The sequence below is a fragment of the Protopterus annectens genome, chromosome 8.part0, assembly GCF_019279795.1.
Source record: "Protopterus annectens isolate FY-2018-M chromosome 8.part0, PAN1.0, whole genome shotgun sequence".
Classification (NCBI taxonomy): Eukaryota; Metazoa; Chordata; order Ceratodontiformes; family Protopteridae; genus Protopterus; species Protopterus annectens.
The window spans coordinates 1,251,699,428-1,251,727,423 of NC_056741.1; the positions used below are offsets into that span (position 1 = coordinate 1,251,699,428).

The window sequence follows — 27,996 nt, forward strand, 5'->3', positions numbered from 1 at the left end:
TTTTACCTGGCTAAATGGGAAAGATTTGCAAAATGGTGTCTGCAAAAGGGGTGTGACCCTAGCTCCATGGATGTTCCACAGGTTCTAAATTACTTGTCAGTTGATAAAAAGTGGCCTTTCTTCTGTAAAAGTAAATCTCCTCTGCCATATTAGCCAGCCTGCCCCTGGAACCCCCCTTGCTGCCCAGGCTCGACGTAAAGATCATCCTTAAGGGTGTCTTGCACATGAGACCACCTAGGAAACCTATACCTCTACCTTGAGACACTCTCTACATCTTAGAGAAATTAACCCAGCATCCCCTTGAACCTGCCGGGCCTTCCTCCTCATGTGTACATGGAAGACTGTCCTGCTGGTGGCCATTTCAGCAAGACTTGTCAAAATTGCAGGCTTTAATGGCCTGTCCCCCCTACAGTCTTCCGCAAAGACAAGGTGTCCCTGTGAACCAGTCCCTCCTTTATGCCTGAGGTGGTCAATGATGTCTCTGTCAACCAATTCATTCATCTGCCCACCTTTTTCCCCTCACCCACTAACAAAGGGGAGAGGATACTGCACTCCCTGGATGTGCACAGACCACTTAGATTTGACCTGGACAAGACTAAGCCTATCGGACTAGCCAGCTGTTTGTCACCTTCCACCCCAGAGCCCTGGGCAAGGCAGTCTCTAAGCAAACAATTGCATCCTGGATCAGGAAAGCTGTTTGTTTCTGCTAGTCTCTCGTCATGGAAAGGAACCCCCAAGGGGAATCAAGGCCCATTCCACTATAGCTGTGGCCACCTCAAGGGCCTTCATGAAAGGCCTAGACACAGCATCCATTTTGGAAGCAGCCACCTGGGCCATTATCCACACCTTCACTAAGCATTACAAATTGGACCAAGTTTCCAGAGCTAGGACAGGATTTGCCAGGGCATTCCTGCACGGTCTTGTGGAACCCTCCATCTACCACCACCCTCTCATCCTCTTAAGCTCTGGTATGCTCCCACACCTAGAATACTGCAACATAGGAATAGAAGGAAATAGAATAGCTGTGTAAAATCTTACAATAACCATAGATGTCCTCTTCCATGTTGCAGTATTCTTTCCCACACACCAGTCCCCCCAGATCTTATTCCTTTTCTGTACCACCTACATTACAGTTGTCTCCAAGTCACACCTGGAAACAACTGGCATTCCTCATGCTGGGCCTTATTCTCTGCCTGCTGGCCTTCAAGTTCTGAGGATTGTGTGTGCCGATGTCAGATTTATGGCCCTACATCCCACGCACACTGCAACAACCAAGTTGAAGCTTTTGTATAGAAGCCGACATTCGAGTTGCCTGAGGGCATGAAATCCCACACCTAGAATACTGCAACATGGAAGAGAAGGACATCTATGGTTATGGTAGGATTTTACACAACTATTTCTTTGTGGCCTTGAGTTTATGCCAAAATTGGTGCCAGTGCTGGATGCCATTATGTCTTTAGTGTTAGGATTTACTATTGGAGTGTTGAAGTCATGGTCCCTGTACCTTCTGTTCAACACCATGCATTGGTAGCTTGGTGTATGAGCTTTTTGTGTGGAAGGCCTTTAGGTTGTAATCAGAGGGTTGGGTAGCTGTGAGTTTATGGAGCTTTCATTGCCGATGTGTGCATTTGTCTGTTGGTGCTGTCCCGATTTGTTTTGATGATTTTATCAGACCGATGTGTTAGTTAGATCACGAGTGGTCTCTGAACTGAACAATTAAATGAGGGATTTTCCATCTCTGGGAAGAATTTGCTTTATCTCATCACAGACCAGCATCAAATGCAGACACATTTCACCTCATACCCTTTCTAAGTCAGCAACCCAGGAGTGCTGTCTTCCAGATTTTGAGCCCCAGGTCTTGTGTGCGCATCTCACCACGTCTTAATGAGTGCGTTTCCCCATTGCTCTAATTCACATGTTCATTCAGAAAGTTATTTTGATACTTATTTTGGAGACCCAGCAGGTTTGGTTCCTTAAGCTTTAGCTGCATCTTTTATAGAAGCCAAGACACCTCTGGCCTTTAAGAAGCTCCATTTATCCACCAATCTGGCAAGCTCCACCATGACTTGCAGGCCTTGGGCTGAAGTTCATGGTTTCCTTAGATGTTTATTTTGTAGATGTCCTTCAAGGATGCATCTGCAGTCCTAACATATGGGTTGTCCTGCCTCAGGCAGCCCTTCAGTCGGCCGGATTCCAAAGTCTGGGTCTGGTCTCTGCTGATGTCGCACTTCACCCGACGTCATAGCTGCTGTGAATTGGGTATAAAGGCATCAGCCGACGCCATTTTCCTCAGTCTTTCTTGCCGCGCGGTGCCCGAAGCAGAAGCTGTTCGCAAGTGCCGGTCGGTCAGATCCAGAGATTTCTACTACCGAAGACTTCTAAAAAGCTAAGTACCCCGTTGGGGACTCTTTCTTGCCTCAGCCGATGTCAGAAAAAGTAAATAATTGTTTAACTTGTGGGAAACAAATACCTCATAAGGATTTCCACTTACTGCCTTCCTTGCTTAGGCCCAGACCACGACGTATCAGCTTGTCTAGCCTGTGCTTCCTTCAACCGACGGACACTTAGATGTCGGTCGGAGTTTGCGGAGGAGTTTTTTGGTCCCGCTTTTGCTTACAAAATGCTGTTGGAGACTCCGACTTCACAATTAGCTAAAAAGCGTAAGGAAAAGGACCGACACTCGCGGTCCGCGGTTTCGGCCGAAACAACGGTTAAGCCAACCGCGAGTGTCTCTGTTTCGGCTGAAACAGAGTCCTCGGTTCTTCGGCCGAAAGCATACCTCCGACAGCCGAGGCCTCACACAGCATGGCTGAATCTGCTACTGAAATTTCTCCTGCTGTAGCAGGCACCCAGGATTTATCAGATACTATTCCTTTAGACATATCTACTCCTGCACGTGGAGCTGCTAGGCCCCCTGCATCTATGCCCATCAAGGCTTTTTCAAGGGCTAAAGCAGCTAAATCTTCTAAGGCCTTGCCTGCTAAAACCCCACACAGGCCTACCTCTAGATCCCAAATGCTTAGCCTGGCTGAGGATCTCATTTCCTTGATCAGGGCATCCCAACCTCACCCAGACAGGGCCTCTCAACCCCCTCCAGAGAAAAGGCCTAGAGCAGAGCCCCCCCCGATCCAGTTTCGACTGACTACTCATCGGATGAGTCAGAAAATTCAAATCCTCCAGAAGGCCCTTATTCTCCATATGAGGATTCTGATGCAGAAGACTCCATTCCTTCTGCCTCTCCTCCTGAGGAATTTTCTTTTGGGGAAACCTTGCATGCTATGAGAGAGCATTTTCAATGGCAGGGCCAGGATTTTTCAGATTCAAGGAAAAGGCTAAGGACCTTTTTACATTTACCACAGCATAGGCCTTTAGCCATTCCTCCAGTACTAACAGTTGTGGATGATGCATTTAATGATGCCTGTACTGCTCCTGACTCTCTTCCCCCGGCCCCTGCTAAACCCGACAGATATTACAGGGTCCCGGACACGCACTTTCACTTGTATAAGGCTCCTATTGCAGATCCTGAAACCATTTCACAGGGCCCCAAAGCTGTAGCAGCTGCCAAAAACCCCCTCCCCTCTGAAAGAGAATCTAGAGCATTAGAGAGATGGGGTAAAAAAGTTTTTACTTCTACTCTTTCGGCTAGGGCCTTAAACTGCTAATTCCACATGATCCAGTATCAGGAATTTTTGTTAGACCAGCTAAATAAAAAAACTGTCCTCTCCTGAACCTATAGACCGTAAGTCCCTTCAGGATTTGGTACATAACACTCAGCAGGTCAGTAATCATTCCTTAAAATGCGGCTATGATGCACTGGAGGCTTCCTTTAGATCAGGTATGACTGGAACAGTGATCAGAAGGCATGCATGGTTAAAAGAGCAATCCTTACCAGACCATGTAAAGTCAAGGCTCCTAGATGCTCCCATGGAGAAACAGTTTGTTTGGCTCCCCTGCACAGCAAGTGCTAAAGAAGGTGGAAGAAAAAGCAAAATCTGTTCAAACAGTCAAGGATTTTTTAAAGGTCAAACCTCCGAGGTTTAGTAGAAATTGGCCTTCGAAGACTTGGTCCTTTCCAGACACCTCCAGAGCACAGAGAGGCAGAAATAGGCACCCAAGAGGCAGAGGTCAATCCAGAGGTGCCTACAGGGGACGTCAGTGGCAGCCTAACAACCAGAGAAGTACTGCCACAGATACAGCTACTACCACTTCCACAGGACAGACGCAATGACTTGGCTCTGATACTGCCTACCAGGGAACAACTGGAAGCTCCCTTAGGCGGAAAGCTAGCCTTATTTTCCATAAACTGGCATTACATTACAGGAGACAAATGGATTTTACAGACAATAGACAAAGGCTACAGGTTTCACTTCCACACTCTACCAAAAAAGAGAGGAATGCCAAACCTTCCACCAAACCAAAAAACAAACGCTCTAGGACAAATCAACCACTTACTAAGGATGAGAGCTATAGAAAAGGTACCATCTATGGAGCAAGGACAAGGATTTTACTCCAGGCTCTTCCTGGTACCAAGAAAAGAAAACCAATGGAGACCTATTCTCGACCTGTCCGCTTTGAACACATACCTCATTGTCCCAAAATTCAAAATGCTGACCCTACAGCAGCTTCTTCCCATGTTGGGCAAGGAGTCTTGGCTGGTAACTCTAGATCTCAAGGAGGCATACCTGCACGTCCCCATACAACCAAATTGCAGAAGGTACCTCAGATTTCTTGCAGGATCAGAGCATTATCAATTCTCAGCATTGCCCTTTGGCTTATCTACTGCGCCCAGAGTGTTCATGAAATGCCTGGCATCAGTAATTGCTCATTGCAGGCTTCAGGGAATCCAAATCTACCCTTACCTGGACGACTGCCTGTTACAAGCGGACAACAAAAACAAACTAGCAGAAGACTTGAAAAGGGTCATTTATCTACTGCAAGCCCTGGGATACACAGTCAATATAAAAAAGTCAAGGCTGATACCATCCCAAAGGATAACCTTTTTGGGTGCAGAGCTGGACACATAAAAACAAATGGCATTCCTAACAGTAGAAAAACAGGAACAACTCCCTCTCTACTTCTTGGCATTAACAAAACAGAACCAGCTAACAGCAAGAAAAGTCCTGCAAGCCTTGGGTTTCATGGCATCCTGCATAATATTGGTTCCACATGCCAGACTGCATATGCGAAAGTTACAGTGGTACCTAAGGAATTTATGGTCTCGGCACAAGCACAGCCTATAAACCCAAATTCCAATAATCCCATGCCTGAAGCAAGAATTCAAATGGTGGGCTCAGGCCTGTCAATCAAAGGGCTGCCCTTCCACAGCACTCAACCAAGCAAGACCATCACAACGGACGCCTCAGACCTCGGTTGGGGGGCGCACATGCTGGACAAGTGCATACAAGGCTTATGGACTCAAGACCAGCTGCACCTACACATAAATCTAAAGGAAATGCTGGCAGTAAAACTGGCAATTCAGACATTCAGACCATTTCTTCGACAAGGTCAACTGTTAAGGACAGACAACACCACAGTTATGTGGTACATCAACAAACAGGGAGGCACACATTCGTACCCTCTATGCCGGATGGCAGTGGACCTCTGGAATGTGGCCCTGAGCTTCAACATTCAGTTACAAGCAATTTTTGTGCCAGGAAAAGAAAACATACTAGCAGACATACTAAGCAGAACTACCACGGATGCCCACGAATGGATGCTGCATCCGGGCATATTCAAAACCATTACAAGAAAATGGGGACTACCAGAAATAGACTTTTATTTGCATCCCCACGCAATCACCAACTGAAGAAATTCTGCACAAGGACGTACCACCCACTTGCTTGGAAAGTGGACTCCCTATCTTTCAGTTGGAAAAACCTGACAGCATATGCATTCCCACCACTTCCTTTGATGCACAAGGTGCTATTGAAGATCAAAAGACCGTCCAAGGATCATCCTGATAGCTCCAGACTGGCCAAGGCAACATTGGTACCCATTACTGAGGAGCATGTCTCGGGAACAAATATGGCCTCTACCCCTGGTTCCCATACTGTTAACACAGAACAACTACAGCACCCTGCATCCAAACCTGAAAACACTGCAGCTGACTGCCTGGAACATTGCATAAGACCAAATAACCCAAGTTTATCCCAAAGGGTTAAAGACATTATCTTGGAGGCTCGCAGACCCTCAACAAGGAAAAATTATTCCGCAAAATGGAAAAGATATCACATTTGGAGTACTGCAAAAGGAGAAAATGTGTCACTGGTAAACATAGCCAACATCCTGGAATACTTGGCAGAGCTCTTCCACAACGGCCTGTCCTATTCTTCCATTAAGATTCATGCATCAGCTATTCCAGCAGAATACAATTTGGATCCTCCAGTCTTCTCACATCCTCTGCTCAGGCAGTTTCTGAGAGGAATTAAAAATGTAAAACCACCTAGGAAGCCACCATTGCCAGCATGGGACTTGAACTTTGTGCTAGAAAAGTTGACACTCCCTCCTTTCGAACCAGCAGCAACAGCAGAATTACAATACTTATCATGGAAAACTGCTTTCCTGCTTGCAATCACTTCAGCAAGAAGGGTATCTGAGCTACAGGCATTAATGGCAGTACAGCCCTTCCTGATCTTCCATCAAGATAAGTGTCCATGAGAACAAATCCTACTTTTATGCCAAAGGTGGTCTCCAGGGTATCTTTAAACCAAGCTATCCACCTACCTACATTCTTCCCCAACCCACAGAACAGGGGAAAAAGACTGCTGCATACCTTGGATGTACATAGACAATTACGTTATTACCTGGACAGGACCAAGGGCAATAGAAAAACTGACCAGCTACTGGTAGCATATGCAACAGGAATGGAAGGAAAAGCAATTTCAAAACGGACAATCTCTAAGTGGATAGGGAATTGCATTAGATTTTGTTACTCCTACCATGGGAAGAAAACTCCAGGAAACATCAGGCCTCACTCTACAAGGGCTGCAGCCACTACCACAGCTTTTCTACGAGGAGTGGCTACCAAAGACATTTTAGAGGCTGCTACTTGGAGCTCCGTGCATACATTTGCCAAGCATTATAATTTACCTTTATACTCCAGATCCCGAGCAGGTTTTGCCACTGCTGTTTTGCAAGGGATCTTAACTACACCATAATCTTATTTCTCCTCCTCCCCCAGTTTGGCTATGGTATTCTACCCATTTGTAAGGACTGCAGATGCATCCTTGAAGGACATAGTACAGTTTTCTACCTACCATAAATGTAGATGTCCGATAGGCATGCATCTGCAGTCAGGATTACCCACCCTCCTTCCCCTCTGGTACTCCTAGGGTCTTTGCCCATCTTCTAGCTAGCTGGGGGAATCTATTATGGTGTATTTGTTTGTATATATGTACATACATGCTTATTTTATGTTTGCTCTCTACTATTTGGAACCATTTGCATTTATCCAAATTTAGCCTTCCTAGAGGGCACCTGGCATCTGGGGCAAGAAACACTGAGGAAAATGGTGTCGGCTGATGCCTTTTTATACCCGAAGAACTGCAGCTATGACGTCGGGTGAAGTGCGACACCAGCCGAGGCCAGACCCAGACTTTGGAATCCGGCCGACCGAAGGGCTGCCTGACGACAGGACAACCCATTTGTAAGGACTGCAGATGCATGTCTATCGGACATCTACATTTATGGTAGGTACAAAACTGTACTTTTCTTGCTGTCGGTTTTGTGCAAGGTTTAATTCTCGTACTATTAAGCGTAGGTACGATTGGGCTTTGAATTATTTCGGTAGACGGTTCAATTATAGGATGTCATCGGATACTTTACCGACAACCGGAATTCACAGAAAACTTAAGGACAAGGATAGGCTTCCGAGGTCCAAACAGGATACTTTGCAGCCGAGGCCAGCTTCGGGTTCGGCAGTAGTCAGTGAGGCGCTTTTGCAGCCCCTGTCGTCAGCCACTTCGGAACCGATGGCCGACACAGACTCCCATGGGGAGCCAACTAGGCCCAGTATTTTATCTGCTGCAGGACCTTCGGACATCGCTCCTTCAGATGGCTCCATAACTGCTGTGCAGGTACCAGCTTCTGAAGGGGTTTTCAGGCCTTCTCATATTGCCATTACTACAAAGACAAAGGCAAAGTCAAAGTCAAAGACTCCTGTTAAGCCAAGGGTTTCTTCTCAAGCTTCTACGGATTCAGCTCCCAAGACCCAGAAACGATTATTAAGGATGGCTGAAGATTTGCTTACTATGATTAGGGGTTCTCACCCCCCTCCTGAAAAAAGGCCTAGACAGGTTATTCCCTATGATTCCTCTGATCAGGCTTCTGTGTCATCAGTCTCTTCCTCTGACCCAGGATTATTCTTTTCCTCCTTATGAGGATTCTGATGCAGAGGACTCTATTCCCTCTGCTTCTCCCCCTGAAGATTTTTCTTTTGGGAAAACCTTGCATGAGATGAGAGCATTTTTCATTGGGAAGGTCAGGATTATTCTGCTTCCAAGAAGAGACTTAGAGAGTTTCTCCTTCTCCCACAACACAGACCTTTGGCTATTCCTCCTGTTCTTGATATTGTGGATGATGCTTTCTCTGAAGCTAACCTGAATCCTGATTCCTTTCCGCCTGCTCCTTCTAAGCCGGATAGATTTTAGAGTCCCTGATTCCCATCAATTTTTGTTCAAGAACCCTTCTGCAGATCCTGAAACTATTTCTCAGGGCTCCAAGGCTGCTAAGGCCGCTTCATCTAAAAATCCTATTCCCTCTGAAAAGGGTTCTCGTGTCTTGGACAGATGGGGCAAAAAGGTGTGTACTTCTGCTACTCTTTCTATTAGAGCTTTAAATTGCCAGTTTCATATGTTCAAGTATCAGCAATTTCTTTTGTCTGTTTTAAAACAAAAACTTTCAATCTTACCTGCATGTGCAGAGGACAAGGAATTACAGGATGTATTGAATGCAACTGAACAAGTTAGCAAACAGTTTACATTGTGGTTTTGATGCCTTGGAGGCTTCTTGTAGGGCCGCAGCCTCTGGTACTGTTATCAGGAGACATGCTTGGCTTCTAGAGCAGAATTTACCTGAGCAAGTTAAGGCTAAATTGTTAGATGCCCCTGTTCAGCATGATGTTTTGTTTGGATCTAAAGCTGAGGAGGTTATTAAAAAGATGGAGGATAAAGCGAAATCTATGCAGACTGGTAAAGATTTCTTACAAGTTCAGCCCCCTAGATTTTCTAGAAATTGGCCCTCCAAAAATTGGTCCTTTCCCACGTCTGACGGGCCTCAAAGGAGAAGATGTGGACGCTCCAGAGGTCGAGCTCAGGCCTCTTAAGGTCCAGACAATGGACTGTTCATCACCTAGAAGGGGAGAAGACGGATCTCAATCACAAAGGAAGCAGACCCAATGACTCTCTGTTGGGCTACAGGTCCTCCTTGCCTGGAAGCCCCTCTCGGAGGAAAACTCTCTTTTCTACCAAAATTAGACTCGTATTACCCAAGACAAATGGGTTTTGGACGTGATTTTAAGAGGTTACAAATTCCACTTTCATACTCTGCCAAGGTCTATCGGTTGGCCAGATCTGCCAAAACATCAATGGTCAGAGGCCTTAAATCAAGTGGACGCTTTATTGGCCATGAGAGCCATAGAACCTGTTCCACTTTCAGAGATTGAAAAAGGTTTTTACTCGAGAATATTTCTGGTCCCAAGAAAACAAAACTCATGGAGACCTATTCTGGACCTTTCAGTATTAAACACCTTTCTGGAAATTCCAAAATTCAAGATGCTTACTCTACAGCAACTTGTTCCAATGCTCTCCCAGGATGCTTGGATGGTGACATTGGACTTAAAGGAAGCCTACTTATACATTCCCATCAGGCAGGAACGCAGAAAATACCTCAGATTCAAGGCAGGTTCGAGGCACTTTCAATTCTCTGTACTGCCCTTTGGCTTATCTACTGCGCCCAGAGTCTTTACCAAGTGTCTGGCTCCAGTAGTAGCTTATTGCAGACTCCAAGGGATTCAAATTTACCCCCTATCTGGACGACTGCCTTATTCAGGCGGACAGCAAAGACCTTTTACTTCAACATCTGCATTTTGTTCAACGTCTTCTCTTACTACTGGGATTTTCCATGAACACAAAAAAAGTCACATTTGATCCCCTCTCAGCAAATGATCTTTTTGGGAGCTCTTTTAAACACAAGCTTGCAAAGGTCCTTCCTCACTCCAGAAAAAACAATTACAGCTGGCCACAATTTTCAAAACCTTGGCTACTTTAACTCAGCTCACTGCAAGGAAATTCCTGCAGGCACTGGGCTACATGGCTTCTTGCATCCTGTTGATTCAAAATGCAAGGCTTCATATGAGAAAACTTCAATGGTACCTAAAGAGTGTATGGTCACAGCAATACCACAGTCTGGACACAATGATTCCACTGATTCCCTGCCTCCAAAAAGAGTTCCTTTGGTGGTCCAGGGCTTGTGCTTTAAATGAGAGGAATCCCTTTCGTCTGCCTCAACCTTCTCAGATCATAACCACGGACGCTTCGGATTATGCTTGGGGAGCTCATTTTCTAGACGTTTGCCAGCAGGGCTCTTGGACAAAGAAGCATCTTCTCTGGCACATCAACTTGAAGGAAATGTCAGTCCAAAATGCTCTTCTAGCCTTCCAGAATCTTTTGAAACTAGGGTCTCTTCTGATTCGTACAGACAATACCACAGTCCTGTGGTACATAAACAAGGGGGCTCTCACTCTTACCCCCTTTGCAGGCTAGCCATGAATTTATGGGACACCGCTCTAAATCTGAATCTGCATCTTCAAGCTCAATTCATTCCAGGAAAACAGAACCTCTTAGCAGACAGCCTAAGCAGAAACCTTTTGGATCCTCACGAATGGATGCTGGACACCAACTTATTCAGCAGGATTACTGCAGTTTGGGGTTGTCCTCAGATCTGTTTGCATCCCATCTCAATCATCAGTTGCCTCTCTCTTGCACCAGGTCCTTCCACAAAACTGCTTGGAAAGTGGATGCCCTGTCATTCAGCTGGAGGAATCTTTCGGGATATGCCTTCCCTCCTCTTCCTCTTCTGCCTCGGGTGTTACTGAAAATAAAACGGGACAAACCCAAGATTATCATTTTGATAGCTCCAAATTGGCCTTGGCAGTTTTGGTATCCAACTTTAAAACACCTATTCTTGGAACCTCCTTGGATTCTACCTCTGATCCCTTCTCTTCTGTCCCAGCATCAGGGTCAGATGCTACACTCTCAAATCAAGACTCTGCCTGGCAGCTTGGCTCTACAAGGGCCTTTGATTCCTTCATCTCTTCACAAACAAGTTTTGGATGTTCTTTTAGAAGCTAGGCGGCCTAGCACTAGAAAATCTTATGCTTCTAAATGGAAAAGATTTTGTATTTGGATGCAGGATCGAGGTTCTGATCCTCTTTTGCCTGAAATTTCCTCCATTTTACTTTACCTCTCAGACCTTTTGCTTAAAGGCCTCTCCTTTTCCTCCATCAAAATTCATGCTTCTGCTATCTCGGCTCATTTCAACACTGATCCTCCCATCTTTTCTCACCAGCTGGTGAGACAATTTTTGAGGGGCTAAGAATTTAAGACTTCCCAGAACTCCTCCTGTTCCTGCTTGGGATCTTAATTATGTCTTGGAGAAACTTACTTTGCCTCTTTTTGAGCCTGCTGCGGCTCCAGATATCAAGTTCTTATCCTGGAAACAGCTATTTTATTAGCATTGACTTCTGCCAGAAGGTTTTCAGAGTTGCAAGCTCTCATGGCTGTGGAACCTTATATTATCTTCCACCAAGACAGAGTTTCTTTGAGGACCAATCCTACATTTATGCCTGAGGTGATTTCTAAGGTGGCTCTAAATCAGACTATTCACCTTCCTACCTTCTTTCCAAATCCTCAAAATAAAGGGGAAAGGATCTTACATTCATTGGACGTACACAGACAACTACGTTTTTACCTGGACAAAAGTAAAGATTTCAGAAAATCTGATCAATTGCTTATCTCTTATGCCTCCAGTTCTCTAGGTAAGGCTATTTCTAAACCAACTATTTCCAAATGGATTGCTCATGGAATAAGGTTTTGTTACTCCAACTATGGGAAACAGATTCCAGGTATGGTTAGAAGTCATTCTACTAGAGCAGCTGCCACTTCAGCAGCTTTTCTCAGAGGAGTTCCTACCAAGGACATTTTGGAGGCTGCCACTTGGAGTTCAGTGCATACTTTTTCTAAGCACTATAATCTCCCTTTGTCTTCTAAGTCTAGGGCAGGCTTTGCCTCTGCTGTTTTGCAGGGTCTTCTAGCTGCCCCTTCTGCATAACCTCCTCCCTCAATCACAGCTTTGGGATTCTACCCTACAGTTATGACTGCAACAGTGAAACACGAAGAACATAGTACAGTTGTGTACACCTACCATAAATGTAGATGTTCGAGTGTCTTCACTGTTGCAGTCGGTGTTTCCCTCCCACCAATCCCCTCTTTTTGCTTTTTCTCTCTTCCACTTCCTTTGTGGTGTATTTGTTTCTTTTTGGACACCTTTTGGTTATTTTGGGGGCTTCTGACATCTGGGGCAAGAAAGGCTGGAGAAGATGGCGTCTGCTGTCAGCTTTATACCTCTATGTTCTGATGTCAGGGTACTTGCTGGTACAGCAGACGCCGGACCCAGACTTTGGAATTCTGGCCGACCTCGGGCTGCTTGCCGGCAGGAATACCCTACAGTTATGACTGCAACAGTGAAGACACTCTAACATCTACATTTATGGTAGGTGTACACAACTGTACTTTTCTCCTGCCAACCTTGCTGACCTGGTCTTCTTGAGGTAGTGTACCAATTGCTTCGTACTGACAACTCTCTACTCATCAATAATCTTGAATCCTTGCTCTCTCTTGCTTGAAACCATGACACTGAAGAGGTTGTCAACCCCACCCACCACTGCTTATGTATGTAGTACCATTATTCATAAACATACATCAAACACAAACATCAAGATGTACGGAGAGTGTCTCAAAAAACTTAGTGAAGCATCAGAGGCCTCCAAGACGCAAGACTGTTAAAACTAACAGTTCCCACAACACCCATGGCGCACATTAACAGCAGTGTCTCACCTGCCATGCCTGCAAGTCGTAAGTCATAAACAAATTTTCTTGTCGTGGGAAACTCCTTAGACACACGGATGTCTGACTCATCAAGTTGGACAAGGAGAAAGTCATGGTCAGCTGCTTGTCCAGTGCCAGGATTCATCAGATCACGCATGCACTCCAGTCTTTCAGTAGTAAGTACCCTTATGACCGATACAGTTCATGTTGAAGTGAATGACCTGAGATGTACCTCTCATTGGACTATACGAAGAGGCACATGATTGAGCTCTTGAGTACGTGTCCCAGGCAGTTATGTCCCTAGCTTTGAGCAGCATACTACCCTCACCTAGAATGATGCTGCAGTATAAAGAAAAATGATTGATTTCAATAATTGGCTTAGTTTTTGCTGTCATTTAAAGGGGAGCCATTTTTTGTCAGCCTGGGAAGTCATGGTTGATAAACCAACCTGTCTGCTTTGCCAGAGGTGGTTTGCACCTGTCGCAACTAGGCTTTCAGTCAGTTGCAAGATCTCAAACTTACCAATGTGTGAAGTTTGCCAATTATAACAAAATGGTAAGGGTCATGATAACACTAAGAGCTTAAACCAAAAACTGCACACCCTTGAAGCACTTCTATCACTGGAGGATGTGTGTGGAGTCGCAGAAACCTGGTTTGAGAGTGTCCGGCTTTGCAAGGCTTTTGTGCCTTCTGCTCCTTCGGACTGCAAAATTAACTTGAGAACCAAAGGAGGCAGTATTTCTATATATTGGAGATAAATTCTTTTCGAGTCTAGTTTGACTGGGCAACTTCATGGAGTTTCTCCAAGGTCATTTTACTGTGGGCAAGACCCTCTTTCAGGTCATAGCCTGTTATAGCTCACCCTCCATGGGTCATGGCACTCATGAAGCCTACTTGACCAAACTGGAGTCACTCCAAATATTCCCCAACACTCTGGTTATGGAGGATTTCCATTATCCTACCATCAGCTGGGCAACATGCTCTAGCCCTAACTCACTGCTGCAAAAGTTCATTGACATTAACTAAAAGGCCTTTGAACAAATTCATACCCTGACAAGAGGGGCAAACATATTGGATCTGGTCCTCACGTAACATAACATACAGAGATGCACTGCAACAACTGTCTGACACTCTAGTTAAATCTTACCACAAGTCAGTCACCTTTGAGCTGGAACTAACAACAGAATTAGCAAAGGACTAAGTCGTACTAAAAAACTTCTCCAAGGCAAACCATGCTCTCCTCGGGGAAGGTCTAAATGCATTCCATGCCCCACCCCCAGCTGAAAGTGGTAACTACACCAAAGCTTACACTAAGGTCCTGTCCAGTCACTTGCATAAGTGTATAGGTTTGGCTGTTCTTTAAAGAATCGGAGTCCCAAGTGAAAAGCCACTGTGGCGTACAATCCGCCATCAACAAACGCAAAAAAGTAGCTGTCCAAGAAGACAAAAAGACGAGTTCTTAGCAGTGGAAAAACACCCTCCTCTGCAGACCAGACATGTCAAATCCTGAGTATCTTTGAGAAAAGTATAGGAAGGACAACCAAGAATAACTACAAGGCCTTTAATGGATACGTATAGTCTAAAAGATAGGACCCAAGCATGTGCAGAACTAGTGACTAACAGTATCACACAGACCATGCAGAGATAGCAAACCTGCTAGCAGGTAGTTTTGGGGAAAATGTGTCTGCCTTATCCCCTCCAAACTTATCACAAACTTTGTCCCACAATTCCCCACCCTTCCACCTGAAATATATGAAGTGCAGGTCATTAAAGCCTTGTCCAAGGCAAAAGAAAGTCTCTGGGACCAGGCAGCATTCCAGGCTGTCTTGTAAACAGGCTAAAACATTAAGTAACCTTTCAGTGATAGCCTAACCACAGGCTTTGCTCCTGTGGAATGGAGAACGGCAACAATTATTCTTCTCCACAAAGGTGGTCTAGCAACAGACCCGGAGAATTATAGACACAAGCTTGACCAGCCTCATCTGTAAGGCCATGGAATGTTTCATTATGGACCTCATGAATAAAGACAGACTACTTCCACTCCAACCCAATTCGGCCTTAAGGACATATCCTGCCTGTTAAATCTGGTGGATTTCTGTGAAAATGTGACCAGGGCCATTGACGAGGGCAAGTCTGTGCACACAGCATCCCTCGACTTGGCAAAAGCTTTCAACACAGTCCCACACTTGGGTATTACTGATAAACTTGTCAAACTGAATGTAAACCCCTTTGTTGTAAGATGGGTTGTTAGCTGTCTCATAAACAGGAGACTTCACATCAACTAGCAAACCTGTCACCCGTGGGGTGCTAAAAGGGAGAAGGGTCAGTGCTGGGCCTCCTACTGTTTGTTGTATACTTCTCAGAAGTTCAGACCAAAACTTAAGGGGTTGTGACTGACCAAGTTAATGACTGCAAACTAGGTGCAATTACAGAATCCCCAAATTATGTCAGTGTACTCCAGGAGGGTCTTGGGCAGACCACCGACTGGTCTCTGTCACGGTCTGAAACTGAATGCAGAGCAATGCTTCATTCCGTTTAGGAAAAACAACGTCCCTTCTCATTGTCTAATCAATAACCATTCCTTGAGTACCTACGAAGTGGTAAGGTATCGCAAGTTGACTCCGGCCTTAACTTTGACTACCATCTGTCTATTGTAGTAAGGGAGGCTTTCTGCATAGCCAGCTTAATTAGTAAATGCTTCGCCTCAAGAGCAAAGGAAGTTAGAAACCCGTCTATACTCTTCACTTATCAGGCCCATAATTGAGTATAACTCTCTGTTCAGCTTTTACAGTACAAAGCACCCGCAAGCAATTGGGGGTATCTCAGCGATTTCTAACAAAGATCAAGGGACTCCAGCATGTGCCCTAGACTGATTGATTAAAGTCCCAGTCACTGTACTCTGTATCTTAGACTTCTTGGAGGAGACGTATGCCTGGCTTACAGAGCAGTCTCAGACTGGGAAGCCATGAGAGTTTGGCAGTGGGTGATGTCTTCCCATCATTTTCTCATTGCAATGCACTTTCTAGGGCATTTGTGTTCTAGTGGAAAAATTGAGCAGATCCATTCTTCATGCATGGTCTCCCAGTCAGTGACAATACAAATCTTCAGTCACTAGGGCCAACCTTGCTGCTATATTTTTGTATTGTACCTAAACAAGTGCAGCAGTTACCTTGCCCTTATTCCCTCCATAAGGTCATGCACTAAGGCAAGCTTTAGTCCACAGCTTGTTCCTGGTCGTCTTTATACCTTTCATCCCATTCTCCTTGTAATGTAATTTCTTCACAAAGTCAGAAGGTGCGAGGCCAGAGCAATCCTCATTGCCTCCTTTTGGTCCTGGCAAGTTTGTTTTCCCTTCCTCTGGCCTCATCTAGTACATCCAAAATGGATGGTGGACAGTCATCCAAATCTACTGAATCATGCATCTGGGCAGCCTCGCAGACATCTGAAACCCTGGAATTAACTGCATGGTTCTTCCAATTCTATCTGTGGTCTATGTTTTATCTTCACAAAAGCCAGCTACTGGAAAGTTCATCTCCACAAATGGAGGTGGTTTACTATATGAGCATCTTTAAGGGAGTTTATCTCTGTTCAGCCCCTCTTCCATCTGTCCCAGACTTCTTGTCAGACCTTTTCCAAAACGGATCCAGCTTTCAACTATCAAGGTACTGCTGGTGGCCATTTCCTGTTTTCACATTCTGTAAAATCAGATTCCTGTTTCCCTAAAGATTTCAAAAGCTTTTCTGAAGGGAGCATTCCTTTTATGACCCCTATTAGGGATCTGCTTTATTGTTGTGACATTACTGTAATGCTTCAGGTTTCAACTTGAGTCCCTTTCAAGCCTGCAGCTAAAGTAGAATTAAAATGTCATTGTTGGAAAACTTTCTTATGGCTGTTTACATTTGCAAGGAGGATTTTGGAATTGAGAGTATTCTGTAACCCTCCATGTATAGCCTTCAAGAAGGACAGGGTGTCTTTGAGATTGATTCCTATTTTTTTCCAAATGTGGCATCTGAAATGAACCTCTTTCAGACTGTAGTATTTTTCCCAAAAATTATATAACAAAGGAGAGTGTACTCTGTTTGTTAGATGTTAATTGGCAACTCTGGTTTTATTTACACAGGAGTGAGGATATTAGAAAATCAGATCCGCTTATTGCTCTCTTTAAAGCAAAACTTGGTCTGAGTATTGAAAATAAATATCTACATGGGCTTCCAGATGTATATCTTCACCTACAAAACTAAAGCCTCATTCTACAAGGGCAATGGCTACTTCTACTGCGTTTGTAGGCAGAGTTCCTTTTGAGAAGATTTGTGCTGCTTCTACTTCGTCTACTGTTCTCCCCTCTGTGTCTCACTAGAATGTGGACATGCAGTCCAGATCCTGTACATCCTTTGGCTCCACCATTATTGGGAACATCCTTCCTTGATAACATGCAGATGTCTCTTGATAGTTGGGGAATCTATCCCAGAGGTTGAATTGGATGAAAACACACATTTGTTATAAAAGTTATGAACTTCTATAATGCTTGGTTCATATTGTCTTGCTTTTGTTTGGTTCAACATTCCTTCCTTTGTCCTCAAACCTTAATTTCCCCTTTCACTCCTCTTGAACGGTTGGACCTGATTTAACCTTTTCCTTGGACAACCTGGTGGTTGCTTTTCCTTAAATTGCTATCTGTCTTAGTCCATCATGTAGCAAACCTGTATATAGTGATTGTCAGAAATTTTTCTGGATATGGGGCGGCAAAGACTTGTCTTATTTTGGGGAACATAGGGAGTTATGGGTAGAGGAGGAGCTCTAGATCCCAAGCTTTTGAAAGTTGCTGAGGTCTGATCTGAAAACCCAAAGGTTGAACCGGACAAAAACAAGACCACACAGATCTAGTGTTATATGCAGAGTAATTTAACTTCTGATGTGCCACGGTCATGTTAATCTTTCTCTGCCAAAAGGACTGCAGCTTTAGGGCACAGTGCCCTCTGCACTGATGCAAGCTTTTCATGGCCTCATCTCCTTCCCTACCCATAATCTCTTGCTTTCCACCTTTCGGTGCAGATGTTATTTGCTACTCCTTGCATCTGCATCAGATGCAGAGATCTCCCAGTTCATTGCTGGAACTCTTGAATTTTTTTTGGATATTTCATCCTTCATGTGTCCTTTAAGGATTTTAATATACTTTGAAGAACAAGTTGTACAGGGTGTTGCATTTCTTGGATGTGCACAGACAGCTGGTATTTTTGTCTTTAATGTATTAATAGATAAAGAAAATCAAACCATTCTTTGGTTTTGCGAAGTGTAGGGAGGGGAGGTGTTACTAAACAACCGCCTCCATATAGTTGGTTTATTGCATGTCCTTGTTACTCTTTCAATGGCAAGGCTGTACAAGGGCATGAGGGAGCCACACCAAAAGAGCTGCAGCAGCCAGAACTGTCCTCAGTGGGGTCAGCACCCTTGCCATCATAAATGCAGGTACTCTGTCTTTTCACACCTTTTTGTGGCAGTCCAAGACAAATGTCATATCTAGATCAGTGATGGGTTTTGCATTAGCAGTTTTAAAAGCATATTGCTCTCATGCTGTGGACTTGTCAGCCTTCCTAGAGGCAGACGCATGATGTGGCATCTTTCTTTGAAGGTGTCACTGCAGCAGTAATTTATTCAAGAAATATGGTACAGTTATGTTAGCTTAACTTGTAGATTTTTCTAGTGTAGTCATTACTGCAATTCTAGTTCCCTTCTTCCATCCTGTCTTAATACACACATGCCATCTGGGCTGGGGTGGGCTTCCCTTTCCCTTCCAGCCAGTCACCCAACACCCAAATACCCTTGTTCTTCTGTTTTCCCTTTTGTTCAGGAAGCACGAGGGATTTTCAAAATCTTTTTTTTTTTTTTTTTTTTTTTAAAGGAGATATCCATCTTAAGACAGTTCTACCCTAACCATATGCCAATGTTAATCATATATGGGGGGGGGGGGGGGGGGGGTCAGGCAGCCGCAAAACATGACTGACTGTACTTTTACCTTGTACCAGGCCATGAAGATGTCCCAAGTATAAATGGCGTAAGTGAAGGAGCTTTGCTTTGAAACTCTGTTGGTAGAAATTTACTGCAGAAAAGATCCCAGAGTTTGACTGCAGCAGTGATGCCATTTGAAGCAACTATTATCGAAAGTTGGTAATGCAACTGTAGTTTAATGTGTTTGTACATTCATTGTCTCCATCATTTTCTCCTGTGATGCATTTTAAGAAAAATTCCAGATTCCCTCTTACATTTTTGCATATGTTTTTGCAACTGTCCATATCTTTGAAGCATTGCATACATGATGTCTGGAAGTTTTTTTTTCTATCTAGACTTGATATTGCATCTTACTACAAATTGTCTTTCCAGATTTGTTTTGACATGTGCAAAAGTGTTAAAGTTGTTACTGGCTGCATTTGTAATAACATTGTGTCTGTATGTATACAAGTTGCAGTGCAACTATCATCTGGCAATTTTTTTCCATTATGATACTGTGGGGTAGCATGTTAATCACTTTACAGTATTAATGAAATTTTGATTAAGTACAGCATCTCCATTGTGACATCTTTCAGTGTCTGTAGTGTTGTGCCTTCTGTGTGAAAAGTGCAGTATAGTGTTCCTTCTTCCCCAGTGACCTCTCATTTGATGCCCTCTAGGAAGTAACTAATTTGTGAAATTGAGGACAAGTGACAAATGGTGATAAGTATTTCCCATTGATTGTACTGCATCCTAAAGATTGTCATTCTCTCTTGACTTGCATGTCTTTTAAGTAATATTTCTCATTAATTAAGTTTAGATATGGGTACCCTTGCCAAACACCATTATGAACTACAGGTATGAAATGGAAAGAAAGCATGAAGGTGCAGTTATGGTTAGTGTATGGTTTCCTTATTTGCAGACCAGAACTAAAACTCTACAGTAGTCTTGAACATCTGTGTTAGCATGCATAGGCTGCTGATTTGCTTTATGAAGTGAGGAATAAATATTTCCATTTTCTTTAAATTTAAAATAAGTAGCGTTTATATGAGCACTCGTTTTTTTGTTCATATTTGTAAAGAATGGGTTTATTATATGTGTATTTATCTTGTGTATATATGTATGCTTTGTATTTGCGTGTATGTACGTGTATATATGTGTATATATATATATATATATATATATATATATATATATATATATATATACACACACACGTACATGCATATATACACAAGTACGTGTGCTTACCTCTATGTATATATAAAAGTATGCATATGTTTGTATGCACATATGTATGTGTGTATTTGAAATTATTTGCACACAGAATCAAGTATATGAATATTCTGTGGTATATGCAGAGTGGAATTGGTGCTGCTTTGTGTGCACGATCTGCCTTCTCTGTTTACATGCAGATTAATGATTAATTAGGAGTTTCTGAAATGGAAGTGTGACTGCAGGTATTGATGCATATTAATGTAGGCATGAATTTCTTACTACAGAAACCAAACATCAGAGACTTTATGCAGGAAACACTTCTTTGCCATTGTATATAGAATAATTTTTCTGTTTGTTTAGATTTTGATAACATTGAAGATGCATTCGAGGGAGAATGGGGAGGACAGCCCATAACACAGTTTAATGTTCAGGAAGCTAAAAAGCCCAAGAAAGTGCAGGAATCTCCTGGAAAGAAGAAAGAGGAGCAAATCAGGCAAGTTTTTGACAAATTGTTGACTTAACGGGCTTGAGCAAGTGATCTTTGTGTTTTGATAATGGTCTTAAGTGTTTTAAGTTCTTTTATTTTGTTAGCTAGCTTGTACCATGCTGAGTATCCAATCATACTGGTCTGTGTAAGTGAAGGAGCATAGAATGCAGCTGGAGTTATCTGGGAAGAGGCATGGAAGGGTAGAACAGCCTGTGGACTGCTTTCTTTCCTGTTTCTGAATGAGGAATGTATTTACTACATGTTCTGAAAAGCAAACGGAAGTACATTTGGAAGGCATAGGCATGGTGAAATGTTACCTCTTTTATCACAGTACCACTAGCTGTGTAGACCACTTGGGTAGTGGCAGGACTAAGACCTGTTTTTGGTTAGGGCTCTCTACAAGTGTGAAAGGACCCTTCTTAGGCACCTGAAGATAAATCAGGAGGCCTGAATATATGGAATGGTCAGTGGGCCCTCCAGTACATATATAACAAAAATGTTATTTCAGCAGGTACTGCCTTTAGAATCTTGACTACTACCTTTTGCTTGCCTTTCTAGGACAGATACCGAGTGGGAATTTGCTAGTGACTGTGTACGTTTTTTGTACTTTTTGTTTACAAATTGTATTTGGATGGGTTTGGCTTTCTTTCAGATATGCTTTAGTAGGTATGTTATCCTTGGATGTCCTTCTATTCCCATTTTGCATTATTCATACTGTGGGATTTCCAGCCCTCAGGTGACCCGATGCCGGCTCCTTATACAAAAGCTTAAGCCTGGCTCTGCCATAGGTGCGTGGGATTTCACATGTAGGGTCTTAACCTTGGAGTATAAATATGGCGTCTCAGAACTTTTCAACCGCTTACAATTACTTTGACTGCTTTGCTTCTTCATCCAAAGAAATCTAAAGATAAGTACCCCATTGGGGTTTTTTGCCTTTTTGTTCTTAAGGTTTAGCTTGGCTGCTGTAGTTTTTCTGAAGCCAATGTCTGAGAGAGTAAATGTAATGTTTTGCAGTTTAATAAAAGCCTTGTTTAGGTGTAAAGCATGATGTCCTTCCTTAGATCACTGTGGCAGTATTCCAGACTGTAGTGTTATCTTGCCAGATTACTTTGACGTCCAGCTGGGATACCAAAGCCAAAACCTTCTGTAGAGCCATATGTCTGACTTATGATCTAAGCCAGTGGACATAAGGTTACATTAGTGAACGTATGAACATAAATCCTTAGACTACCTTGCTGCCAGAATGAATGGAGGTCTCCCACCAGTCTGTTCTGCATGTGATCATTAGTAATGCTGGCCTTCATTGGTTCAGCTAAGTGCCCTGCTTGGGAAAGCTTTCTTTCATTTTCTCAGTTTTCTCCTTTTCTCTGTTAGATCTCAGCTAGAACGGGGAAGTGAGGTTATGGTAGGCAGATTCCCTACAAGATTCTCTACTCCCAGTGCCTTTTTTGCCTAGGGGCACAGCGCAATTATAAAAACTGTACAGTTTCTTTTGTCTCAAAGATCTTAAAAACATTGCATTTTCAAATGAGTTGAGTGACAGGAGTAATATTTGAAGCACCTTGTCCAAGTTGAGGGTGGACCCCTCAACCCCTGATGTCCCACTTTTGATATATATATAAAAAAAAAGACACCAAGGCCTGAAAGTACTGCTGCCCAGTCAAACTTAGACATACCTGCTTGAAGCCTTAAACCCCACAGTATGCCAGAAAACTGCTTAGACTACCACTGCCACGAACCAGACTGAGGCTTGTATGGCATCTAAAGTTTGCGTATCTGAAGCGACTGTAGATGTCCTTGTAGTCTGCTGTTGCAGTGTTCTTTACATGAAGGAGATTGCCTGCCAAGCTACTCAATGTCAGCCAGTGTACAAAAGTCTTTAGAGCCTAAGGTGCATTGAACGTCGCATGTAGGTTGCTGCCGGACATAGACCATAAAAGTGATGTACACACGCTGCATCTGTTAAGTTTTGCCACACGCTGCATCCGTTAACTTTTGCCGCTAGACCGAAAGCTTCTTACATACATATGGTCTGATCGCAGAAGAAATTCAGCTTCCACATCTCAGGTAAGTGCCCTGTTGAGAAATCCTTTTCTAACTTTTGTGTATAACGTTTAATGTCATCCAAGAAAGGCAAATGCCAACATGGACTTCAGGTTCCACATAAGGATAACCATCAACCGTGCTTTTTATGTTTTCTCGCTAAAAAGATGGAGGGGATGTCCTATTCTCGTGTTGTAGTATTCTAAACACTAGTGACCCTCCTTAGCCTGGCTGCTGTATTGAGTGAGACATCGCACGTAGGTACCATAAACCGTGGACCATAAATGTGATGTCTGCACTTACCGCAGAACTCTGCCACCAGTTGAATGTCAGCTCACTCATTCTGCTCTGTGCCAAAGACTTCTAAATAGATAAGCACCCCGTTTGGGAACCTTTATTTTTTCTAGTTCTGGTTGCTGTCCTTTGCTTAATTCTTAGCTGATTCCGTGCATGTCATCTAGGAAGTGAAGATACAAGTGCAGATGTCAAATCCCGCACAGACTGCCACGATCTCTTCCTCTTTTGCTTGTAGTCTTCCCACGACTACAAGTTCTACTGTATTTGCCAGTTTGTTCCGAAGACCCTACCCAGCCATTTAGCGGCCCTCAATCTTTTCATTGAGAACCAACACCTTAAAAGAATAGCCTTGGGTAAGGAAGTGGTACCCAGTTTGACTGAACTGCCTAAGAGAAAGGCCAAAATTTCAAGGCCTGAAAAAGCTCCTGCTCCTCAAGATTAAGATGTTCTGCTAGCCGTGTATCTAGGGGCTGAGGTACGTCCGATGGTTATGGCGAGTTTTGTTTTGGACACCGCTGTAGATGTTCATCGTGTTACACTGCTGCAGTCATTACATTTGGGTTATCCTGCTGTCAGGCGGTTCCCCATTCGGCCTGAGTTCCAAAGTCTTGGTCTGGTGTCGGTTGCTGTCTCCTCCTCCCTGACATCAGTGCGACAGGGGTATACAAGATGCAGCCGACGCCATTTTCTTCAGTCTTTCTTGCCGTGCAGTGCCCAAAGGAAAAGCAGTTCGCAGGTGCCAGTTGGCAGTCTCCTGAGATTTTCATTCCGAATCTAGAACCAAAGTCTTCTACAAAGCTAAGTACCCCGTTGGGGAAACTTTTTCTTGCCTCAGACCAATGTCAGTAAAAGTTAATAACTGTATTTCTTGTGGGAAGCAAATACCTCGTAAAGATTTCCATTCTTATTGTATCCCATGCCTAGGCCCAGACCACAACGTCACTGGTTGTCGGTTTTGCGCTAGGTTTAAGAAGCGCACTATTAAACTTCGGTTTTATTTTGCCCGACGTTATTTTGGTAGAAAATTCAATTATACCATGCCATCAGAACTTCCGACGACCGGAATACATAAAAAGCGCAAAGACAAGGATAGGCATCCGAGGCCCAAAACTGATGAAGCCTCTTCTAGGCCAGTCACCGGTTCTCCGGTTTTTAGCGAGGCGCCTTCGCAGCCCCTGACTACTGCTTCTGTAGAACCACAGGCCTCCTCTGACTACCACGTGGGGATGGCTGCGCCTTCGGACGCACAAGTTATTCAGCCTACCGAAGCTAACCCTTCAGAGGGATCCAAAGTAGCTGAGCTACCTGCAGCTTCTGAGGGTGTCTTCAGACCTACTCAGTTAAGTATTAAACCTAAGTCTAAGCCTCCTTTAAAATCAAAGAAACAAATACAGCATTCTCCAGGACAGGCCTCCATGCCTAAGAAACAAATGCTCAAAATGGCCGAAGACCTAATCACTCTGATCAGGGGGTCCCATCCCCCTCCTGATAAAAGGCCTAGACAGGATGCAGACTATGACTCATCCGACCAGGTGTCCATCTCTTCAGATTCATCCTCAGACCTAGGATATTCTTTACCCCCTTAAGAGGATTCTGGTGCGAACAATGGAAAAACTGAACAAAAAAAACACTATCGATGTACACCTCCGTGTCTTGGGAAATCCACACACCGCTGTTCTGTTGATATATACCAACGATTTCAAGCAGTAAAATTGAAACAAATAACCCAAAAAGCGACAAAAAGCTGTAAAAGATTTAATCAAATATTAATGCGGTCGCCAAGGTTAAGCGCTTTCACTTGTATAAACACAAGCTTCATCAGAACACAATAACTAACGAAATCTGATCTTAAATAGCTTTTTTGGCGTCAAAACATTTGAATGTGTCTTACAAAATTTAAAAACATATACACTCCTTGCCTAACCCAACGATCCTACCATAGTTGATTATTATATGACACAATATAATGAATTATAAGCATAATAAACATAAGCATAATAATAAATAAAAATATGTTGGTATAATATATAAATCAAAATGTAAAAGTCAGAAAATATAAGAATTTTTGTTTAATGTATACCTAAATGTGACACTCCAATGTTCCTTTGACTCAATACAATACATACCTAAAACTATATTCAGTTCAAAGACAGCAGTGGTTTAATAGATATGGTATCATTAAGACCAGGTGAAACGGAAGCATCGGTATAAATTTGCCACCAAAGTTCTTTATATGAGAGCAAACCTTTGAAGTCTCCCCCTCTTGGGTCCACCTTCAAAGTCTCAACAGTACCGAAATTAAAATAATGATTGTCACCATGTGCTTTAATATGCCTGTAAAGTGCATTTTTATCATCCTTTCTTTTGATACTATATAGGTGAGAATAAATACGTCTATTAAACCTCCTTTGGGTCTTGCCTATGTAGAACCCAGAGCAGGTCCTACAATATGGCAAGATATATGTCCATTTTGGTTTGACAGTTTCCTCCACAAAACCTAATAGGAGTGTGGTTATAATTATCCAACACCACACTATCACCCTGAAATATGGTGTTGCATTGGTTGCAAGCTCCACATTTACTTGTATTCTTATATAAGGGAGTCTTAAAAGAATGACCTCTCTCTAAAATTAGCTTGATGTTAATGCCAATTTTATTAACAAATCTAGGACCATGACCTACAATAGGTACAATTTCCTGATCTGTTAAGATAGTATGCTAATTGTCAGTCAAGATTTTCTTTACCTTACCTGTATATACTCCATATTCTAAAATACATGTCCTGTCAAACGACCTGTCATCTCTTGTCATATCAGTCATTTTAGATATCTCCTTAACAGCACAGTTGTATCTTTCTCCCAGCAGTGGCATATATTTTTTCCCCATTCTTTGACATAATCCTTAACTTTAAACATGGCTGTGACATCATAACCTCTATCCTTAAATAATGAGGTAATAAATGTCACTTCATCGAGCATGTCACTGTATACAGATGTCATCCTGACTGCTCTAATGAGTTGTCCTTTGTATATGTTCATAAACTGCCTCTTAGGATGATTGCTAGAAAATTCCAAATAATCATTTGTAAATGTATTTTTCCTATAAATCCTGGAACTAAACATATTGTTTTCTCTACTAACTAATGTATTCAAGTATGCCAAACCTTTGTTGTTTTTAGAAAAGGTAAATTTCAGAAAACCATTAGTGTGATTGATGTAATCCAAAAATTGGTGCAATAAGTTGTCTCCTCCATCCCATACCAAATAGATGTCGTCCAAATATCTAGAATAATATTTAATATATTTCATATATATACTTTCAGATATGTTGGTCTTTTCCCACTCTAGCATAACCAGGTTAGCATAGATGGAAACACAAGCGGCTCCCATTGCTACTCCCCTGGTTTGCCTGAAATGTTGTTCTTCAAAAAATATGTAATTATGATCGAGAACCAATGACCTCATGACAATGAGGAGGCGTGGTGTCCCAAATGATGTCTGCATGTTTCCTGATACTACATGCAAAAGCCTAGAGTCCCCTCCTCCTTAGGTATGCATGAGAATATATATATATTATATTATATTATACTAACATTTCTATTTATTATGCTTATGTTTATTATTATGCTTATAATTCATTATATTGTATGTCATATATTCAACTATGGTAGGATTGTTGGGTTAGGCAAGGAGTGTATATGTTTTTAAATTTTGTATGACAGATTCAAATGTTTTGGCACCAAAAAAGCTATTTAAGATCAGATTTAGTTAGTTATTGTGTTCTGATGAAGCTTGTGTTTATACAAGTGAAAGCGCTTAACCTTGGAGTCTGCATTATTATTTGATTAAATCTTTTACAGCTTTTTGTTGCTTTTTGGGTTATTTGTTTCAATTTTACTGCTTGAAATTGTTGGTCTTTATCAACATACCAGCGGTGTGTGGATTTCCCAAGACACACGGAGGTGTACAGCGATAGTGTTTTTTTGTTTTTTTGTTTTTATGAGGATTCTGATGCTGAGGAATCTATTCCATCAGCCTCTCCGCCGGAGGACTACTCCTTTGGGGAAACCTTGCATACCATGAGGGAGCTTTTCCATTGGGAAGGCCAGGATTATTCAGAATCCAAGTAAAGGCTCAGAGACTTCCTTTTTATTAAATCAACACAGACCCCTTGCTATTCCGCCAGTGTTGGATATTGTGGATGATGTGTGTACTGAATCCAGCTTAAATCCTGATTCCTTACTTCCAGCCCCTGTTAAACCTTAGAGTCCCTGACTCTCACAAATTTCTGTATAAAAGCCCTGTAGCTGACCCTGAAACTATTTATCAGGGACCCAAAGGGGTTAAGGCCTCATCAGCCAAGAATCCAGTTCCCTCTGACAGAGATTCCAGAGCATTAGACAGATGGGGAAAGAAAGTATATACGTCTGCAACTTTAGCAGTGAGAGCCTTAAATTGCCAGTTTCACAAGCTAAAATATCAGCAATTTTTGCTGTCTCAGTTGAAACAAAAAATGCTTCCAGATTCAGATCCTCCTAATTTTAAAGAAATGCAGGATTTATTGCATGCAGCTGAACAAGTGGGAAAGCATACTTTGCAATGTGGTTTTGATTCTTTAGAGGCCTCCTGTAGAGCAGCAGTTACAGGCTCTGTCATTAGAAGACATGCTTGGTTAAAAGAACATACGTTACCAGATCATGTTAAAGCAAAATTACTGGATGCACCTTTACAGCAGGATGTGTTTGGAGTTAAGGCAGAAGAGGTATTAAAGGAAATGGAGGATAAGGCAAAATCTATGCAAACGGTGAAGGATTTTTTACAGGTTCAGCCTCCTAGATTTAGCAGAAATTGGCCAACTAAGATT

At 42.9% G+C, this 27,996-nt stretch overlaps 1 protein-coding gene across 1 annotated transcript in view; it reads left to right on the forward strand.

Moving 5' to 3' along the window:
* The window catches only part of LOC122808456, a 447,437-nt gene that overhangs the window by 312,654 nt on the left and 106,787 nt on the right, over positions 1-27,996 (forward strand). Inside the window, exon 11 of the mRNA XM_044079416.1 lies at positions 20,667-20,799. Within this exon, the coding sequence (XP_043935351.1) occupies positions 20,667-20,799 (133 nt within the window). The remainder of the gene's footprint in view (positions 1-20,666; positions 20,800-27,996) is intronic.